This window comes from Schistocerca piceifrons, chromosome 4 (assembly GCF_021461385.2).
Source record: "Schistocerca piceifrons isolate TAMUIC-IGC-003096 chromosome 4, iqSchPice1.1, whole genome shotgun sequence".
Lineage (NCBI taxonomy): Eukaryota > Metazoa > Arthropoda > Insecta > Orthoptera > Acrididae > Schistocerca > Schistocerca piceifrons.
The window spans coordinates 518,151,993-518,159,973 of record NC_060141.1 but is presented as its reverse complement, the minus strand read 5'-3'; the positions used below and the strand labels follow the sequence as shown (position 1 = coordinate 518,159,973).

Genomic DNA, 7,981 nt, shown 5'->3' with positions numbered 1-7,981 from the left:
GATAAAGAGGTACTTCCTTCCTGAAAGTATTCATAATTTTCCCAATTTCCACAGGTGTTCATCTTTGGGTTTCTCATAATCCCAAAAGAAGTGTCAATGGACGCACTGATGTTCAAAAGGATGCATCCATTGGTGCAGTGGTTTCCTCCTGTACTGAGATCTAGACTTCATTGTTACTGTACAGGATGACAAGAGTGGGATGTGGGCTGAATGAAAGAGGTGGATTATCAGGGGCAATTAAAAGCCTTACAGTTAATGAAAATGTCTTGTTTATTGTAGGTTTAGATTACAGTGGGACCACCCAGGGAGGATATAGTTTTTCCACATGACAGTTACACAGGCAACAAGGGTGGGCAGCCAAAAGTTAGAAAATATTTGAAAGGAACAATACTGTGGTGTAAGCCAGCTGCCCAGGGGGACAGCTGAAACATGAAAGAGGAAGATTCTGAAGCATCTCTCTGCAGGCAGACATTGAAGGCGGTCACATGGCCTTTTTCACGCCTTCTGACTAGTTATTGGAAGAATGTTGTGCTACGCTGTATCTTGGCACAGACTCTGTACTGCCCCAGACTTTGATCTATCAATTTAGCATGTTTATAGTGCCACTTACAGATGGCTAGAATAACTGGGTATTGATCATTTACAATCTTAACAAGAAAGAAAGCCAATAAAATTTATTAACAGTATTAGAGAAGGAAAGTTGCTACTCACCATATAGCGGAGATGCTGTGTTGCGATAGGCACAACAAAAAGATTCACACAAGTATAGCTTTCGGCCATCAAGGCCTTTGTCAGCAATAGACACACATACACACATGCACATGCATACAAACACTCACCCAAACACAACTTGCACACCTGGACAGTGATCCAAGTGCTAGCCAAGCCCGACAGTGCTTAACTTCGGTGATCTGATAGGAAACAGTGTTACCACTGCCACAAGGCTATTTGCCAAAACATTATGACCACATGCTTAATAGCTTGTTTGTCCATCTTGGAAACAACATAAATCACTGATTCTGCATATCATGGTTCCAACCATTCATTGTAGGTTTGTGGAGATGTCTAAGCACAGGTGATTTAATTCACATAAATAACGGGCCGTTGATTTGCGTATGTGATGAGGGGCCTGATAGCAACCCAGATGGTTTCCATAGGATTTAAATAGGAGAATTTAGTCACCTACACATCTACATGAGTTCACTATAATGCTCCTCAAACCACTGTAGCATGGTTCTGATTCCAAGACATGGGCAATTGTACTGCTGAAAGATGTTGTGGAAGGCATCAAACATGAAGGGATGCAGGTGGTTTGCAGCCAGCTTGCCTTAGATTACTACCACAGGTCCCATGAAAGTGCAGGAGAATGTCTATCATGAAGTAGTGCTGCTCCCACCAGCCTGTGTCCACAATGTGTTGCATGTTTCGAGCTGCTGTTCACATTGATGATGGCATTTGTAGAGACAACCATCGACCTAGTGGAGCGAAAATGTGATTCACCCAAGGAGCTGACATGTTTCCATTGATTGCTGGTTGAAATCTAATGGCCCCAAGCCCATTGCAATCATAATTGATGATATTCCTGGGTCAACATGTTAACATGTAGTGGTGGTCTGGTGCAGGGATCCATATTCAACAATATACGATGAACAGTGTGCTCCGTAACACCTATGTATGGACCAGCATTGTGCTCTTTCCACAGATGTGACACAGATCACAATCTATCTTACTTTACAGAGTAAACAAGCCTCTGAAACCCACATTCTGCAATAAACTTGGATGTACTACCATTTAGCGCCTAATGGTACTTTCACGGCCTTTCTACCTCTTCACATAGATGCTCATGACTGTGGAATATGAACATTTGACCACCTTTGCCATTCACAGGTTCTTAGTAACAATAATCTGCCAATTGTCAAAGTTGCTTATCTCAATGGATTTCCAAGTTTGCAGCTCATACCTTCACCGGGATGATCCCCTTCCATGTCTGCTCTGCTCATATACTTTTGTTACTGCATCGTGCACCCGCAAAGCAACAGGTGGCATCCATTGTCGTGAAGGGCATTAGTTATAATGTTTTGGTTTGTCAGTGTATATCATGAGTATTGTCTGTCACAGTATAGGCTATAAGACTGGCGTAGACAGCAACACATTATTCAAAGTGAAGTAATGCTTGAATTAACAATTGTTTGGTCTGTTATGCAAGGAATAAGTAAAGTTTTGTCAGTAATATTGTTGTTTGTTGCTTTGAGGCTTCATCCTTTAGAGTAATTTTTGTGAATAAGGCAAAGCAGTGATCTGATGTTTAATGATATTGTAATGAAGAAGCATATAGCGAAATAATGATGTAGTAATGGAGCGATAACAAGTGAAACCATCTTCAAAACAACTAACACCACACAAATAGACAAAATACTCAAAACAGAGAGAAGAATCATCAGAATGGGCATCACCAAATCGTACGAGAAAGATGGACACAGGAGAGTAGCTACAAATGAAACAGTCTACAAGGAAATAGAACCGGTAATGAGTACAATCAGGAAGAAACACATTTTATTTTTTGGACATCTAAACAGAACACCAGAGAACAGGATCGTCAGGAGAATAACAGAAAAATTGTGGAATAGTAAGTACAACATTAAGTGGATTACAGAAATCAAAGAAGATATGGATGAGCAACAGATTACATTGGAAGACCTAAGAAACAAAACTGACAAAATCAGGAGACTCACAAACAAACCAGATTGCAAACGAGAATCAACAAACAGACAACAGGAAGGGTGATTTCCAATGAAGAAAGAAGGATGAGATCCAAGAGAATGAACAAGTACTGGGCTGACAGGAAACTGAAAAATTCTTTGTATAAAATTGGTCAGAGTGGTCCAATGAAGGCCATAAAATTAAATAAATGGAGCAATATATTGAGTTATATGAAATGATGAAGTATTGATGAAGTGGTATGAAGTACACGTTGTAATAAGGCAGTAATGAAGTTAGTAATGTATGGTTAGGAACATTCTTAGGAACCTTGTCTTTGTAACACTTAATATTGTGAATACATCCATCAGTTAACAAGTTGTAAATAATGAAGTAGATGGAATAACAGACATTGAGAAGTAGTAAGGTATGAGTATTTACAAGAGATAATGTTAAATCTGGTAAAACCATTAAGTGAGCTGGGAAAACAATTTGCTAATTTGTGTAATAATTATAGCACTACAGTTACAGACAGTGTAGTAATTGCTGACTAGTAACAGTAATGTACTGACAGTGCACACAGTGAAAATAATTGTGACACAAAGTGTTGCAAGTCAGAGCATGATATTCAGTGTTAGCATAACCACTAATGTTCTTTATTCTTTGTTCTTCCTTGGTTGCTAAGTGTATTCAGAGATATCACTCACTCACATTTTTGTGCATGCTGTGTTCATTATATATTGGAAATAAATATCTTGTTGTAAGACCCATCATTTATGCGTGACCCCAATGTGCTTGTTAGATAACCATGCTGGATACAATGTGTTTAGCAAAAAACGATCACACCATGTGATGTGATCAAGACTCAGCTGTGCTGCAATGTGAACACATTAAAAGCTGTGTCATGTACTTCAGCCATGCTGTGTATCTCCTAGGTGATTTATGTACCGTTTCAGACTTTACTGATTGTTAAAAGAAAAGAAAAAATTCCTTAACGTCTCTATTTATGTGCTGCTCCATGACTCTGCTGTCAATATCTTTATTCTTGGCTTGTGTGTAACTTCTGTGTTTTTTCTTACAGTAAATGTGTTTTTTTTTCGTATCCAGGGTGTAATTACAAAGCTAATAAAATGTTTTCTTGCCTTTAAATAATATTTTTCATCAGGTTATGGGCCCAGATTTGAACGTAGCAGTACTCAGCGTTTGAATATGTTGACTGAAACATTTTTCCGTGTTAAACGTGATGAATCGGAAGATGTTAGTGCACATGTGGCCAAACTGCAAAAGTTATTTGTGGACCTGAACAATGAGTTATCAAAACATGAAGAAAATACGCTATCTGAAAGAATCTTAAATGGTCGAATTTTGTCTACACTGGGAAAAGACTATGACAATTTTAAGGATCTCTGGGATACGATACCGACAGAAAAGCAAAGCTTGAATTTATTGATTGAAAAACTCTGTACTATTGAACTGCGTGAACAAGACGTTAATGGAAGTGCAGCTTTTGTCGTTTCTAAACCAAGAAAACGGCAAACAAGTAATCAGCAAGTAAAGATGACGAAGTCACAATTAAAACAGAAGTTTCCGTGTAATAAATGCAAACAATTAGGTCACTGGACAGCAGAGTGTCCACAGAACACTCGTGAAAGCAATAAAAGAAAAGAGAAGAAGCGAGACAGTGAACACGCTGCATTTACTTCATACGCTATGGGTGTGTGTAGCAGTAATCACAGTGACCCAAATAAATGGTATTGCGACAGTGGCGCTACAAATCATATCACTCCCAACAAACAGTATTTTGTTTCGTATAGTGAATTTGATGTTCCTCAAGTAATTTCATTGGGAAAACAAGATGTGAAAATGTGTGCGTACGGTCAAGGAACAGTTTACATCCAAATCCGACGAAACAATAAATGGTACAATGCTAGAATGGACAATGTTCTATACGTCCCTGATGCAAGTGCTAATCTGTTCTCTGTGAGAGCCATTGCCTGCAGAGGCTACAGTACTAATTTTAGTTATAATAATGTCTGTGTTCGAAAACAAGTCAGTGGCAATATTGTTATGACAGGTTATGTGAAAAATGGACTTTATGTGTTGAACATGCGTGTTGTTAGAAATGCAAAAATGAATCATATGAGCTTGATGACTTCATCCGAAACATTGCAAGTGTACCATGAAAGGTTTGGTCATCAGAATAAACAACATGTGAAGAATATTTTAAAAGGAATGAACATTAATGTGGAAGATGCCAAGAGTGAATTTTGTGACGGCTGTGCGGTTGGAAAGATGCATAGGCTGCCATTCAAAGCACGAACAATACGCGCTACCAGTACTGGTGAATTAATCCACGCGGATGTAAATGGACCAATGAGCACGAAATCTTTTGGAGGCAAGCATTATTATGTATGTTTCAAAGATGATTTTAGTAAATTTCGTCGAATTTTCTTTTTAAGACACAAAAGTGAAGTGTGTACTGTGCTTAAGCAGTTTTTAAATGAAGCACGAACTAATGGACACGTTGTCAAACAATTTAGATGTGATGGTGGCAAAGAATTTAACAATAAGAATGTCAATGAACTGCTTGCAGACAGGGGAATAGAGCTACTGATTCCTCCTCCTTACACTCCTGAACAAAATGGTGTGGCTGAACCGGAAAATAGGACCATTGTTGAAGCTGCCCGGTCAATGCTAAATCCGAGTAAATTACCTAAAGGGTTGTGGGCAGAGGCATGTAACACAGCAGTCTACCTAATAAATCGTACTGGAAAATCTTCAGTTGAAAATAAAACCCCTTATGAACTATGGTTTAATCGACCAGTAGGACGACTTGATCATCTCAGAATTTTTGGTACAGGCTGCTATGTTCACATTAACAAACAATTCCGTTCCAAGTTTGATGATAAGGCAGTTTTTGGACGACTTGTTGGATATGTTAATGACGAAGATGGGTTCAGAGTTTGGATTCCATCTAAAAGAAAAGTGGTGTTGAGTCACGATGTAAAATTTAAGCCAGAAATTGTTTGTGATTTACATAGTGATCATGTTGAATTTGAAGTCCCTCGGGAAGAATTTAATGATCCGAATTCATCTAAAGATGACCAACGTAAATCTCCTAGGCTGTACACTTCTGGAGGAAGCCAAACTCAAGAAAAAATTGTCACTCTCGATTCTAGAGAAAGTCAAGAGTCGAGTGAATCTGAAGAAAATAAAGAATTAACAGAATTTCTAAAAGCAGAAGCTGCTGAATCTTCTAATGAAGAAATACACAGAAGAAATTCTGCAAAGATTTCGAATGGCAGAATGCAATACAATCTCAACTCCTATTGGACGTGAGGACAATAATCAAAACGAAGAAGTTTCGTCATCTGTACCCTACCGTGAAGCAATTGGTTGTCTCATGTACCTTTCAACAGTAACTCGTCCAGACATCACTTTTGCAGTCAATAAAGCTGCTCGAGCTATGGAGAAACCAACCACTGAAGACTGGAATAGAGTAAAGCGCATTTTCCGGTATTTGAAAGGGACCTTAAATTTTGGAATTGTATATAATAAAAAAGAAGAGTTAAAGATTTACGCTGATGCAGATTTCGCAGGTGATAACCGGACAAGGCGCTCAACAACTGGAATTCTTGCAAAGTACTCAGGTGGTGCAGTGTCATGGACAAGTCAGTTGCAGAAAGTAGTGGCCACATCCACAACCGAGGCGGAAATAATTGCAGCTAGTGAAGGAGCAAAAGAGTTAGTTTGGTTACGTCGTCTGCTATCAGAATTAGTGGAAATGTCGGGGCAGCCTCCAGTTCTTTACATTGACAATGCTAGTGCATTGAAGTTGGCAAAAAATCCAGAATATCATTGACGTTCTAAACATATAGAGGTCTGACATTTCTATGTTCGTGAAAGATATTTGAACGGTGAGATTTTCTTGGAACACATTGATGGACACAATCAATTTGCAGATATTTTGACGAAACCTCTTGAACGAGTTTGATTTAATTTTCTATGTTCAGAAATTGGCATGCAAGAGACAAAGCAATAATTTCATGATTTTTTCTTTTGGAGGAAGTGTTAAAAGAAAAGAAAAAATTCCTTGACGTCTCTATTTATGTGCTGCTCCATGACTCTGCTGTCAATATCTTTATTCTTGGCTTGTGTGTAACTTCTGTGTTTTTTCTTACAGTAAATGTGTTTTTTTTCGTATCCAGGGTGTAATTACAAAGCTAATAAAATGTTTTCTTGCCTTTAAATAATATTTTTCATCACTGATGACAGCACCAACAACTGCAGACGAGGTGCCAGTGAGCATGGTAGTCAGCCTCATTGCAGTGAACTCACATCCATTTTAGCAACACAATCTGGTCCTTTTGTGTATCAGCTGCAGAACCAGTTTGGGTGGGTACACATTAGTGCCAATGACACCAAACACAGTTACATTGTTGCAGCACTAAATGATGATATGGCCAGCAAAGTGCAGGACATTCTAGCCAAACCACTAACTATGGGAATGGTATACAGCACTTAAAAATGCACTGATTGAGTGCATGCCATATTCTCAAACTAACGGATTAGAGAAGTTGCTGCAGATGGAAGATCTCAGTAATCGCACACTGTCACAGTTGCTACAGATAATAGTGAACAGCGCAATAAGAAATGACATTTTGAGAAACATTTGATTGTTGCACCTGCCATCAGATGCATAAAAAATACTCAAAGTGTGTGCAGGAGTATTGGATGCACTCGTACAGATGGCTGACTGCATTGCCGAAATGCATCTATCTGTGAGTGTGCCGGCTGTTGGACCACAACCAGATAATACAACAATGTAAATCTTTGCTTCACTTCAAGCACAGCTGGTGGAGCTTATTACACAAGCTGCAGTTTCTCACACAAGTATCAGCTGACGATGACGGTATCACTCAACAAGGAGTTGCAGTCAATCATCAGCTACAAAATTATGCTGGTAGCACAGACACTTTGGCACAGAGGCAAGGAAATGCATCCTACCGTGCGAAATGAGAACACAATGGAAAGTCAGAAATGATGGCAACTGACTCTCCAGATAACAGCCATTTTCTCTTCATTAATGAGCAATACAAAGCAACCATTTTTGTTGGACACAGGCGTGAATGTTTTGGTTTACCCAACCATCCACCTGCGTCACTGTAGTCATGATGATTACCATCTGTTTACTGCCAGTGGCTACACCATTCAGATGTATGGATATGTAACATTGGGCCTCAACCTGGGTCTCTGGCTTAGATTTGAATGGTGGTTCGTAGTA

At 39.0% G+C, this 7,981-nt stretch overlaps 1 protein-coding gene across 1 annotated transcript; it reads left to right on the top strand.

Moving 5' to 3' along the window:
- The first annotated feature begins 6,100 nt into the window (after positions 1-6,100).
- LOC124795970 (secreted RxLR effector protein 161-like) lies at positions 6,101-6,559 on the top strand. Its single transcript, XM_047260052.1, has one exon. The coding sequence runs from the start codon at positions 6,101-6,103 to the stop codon at positions 6,557-6,559; it is 459 nt and encodes a 152-aa protein (XP_047116008.1).
- Positions 6,560-7,981: the final 1,422 nt, after the last annotated feature.

Coding starts and splice junctions, on each gene's coding strand:
- LOC124795970 (XM_047260052.1), top strand. CDS start 6,101: ATGTACCTTTCAACAGTAACTCGTCCAGACATCACTTTTGCAGTCAAT.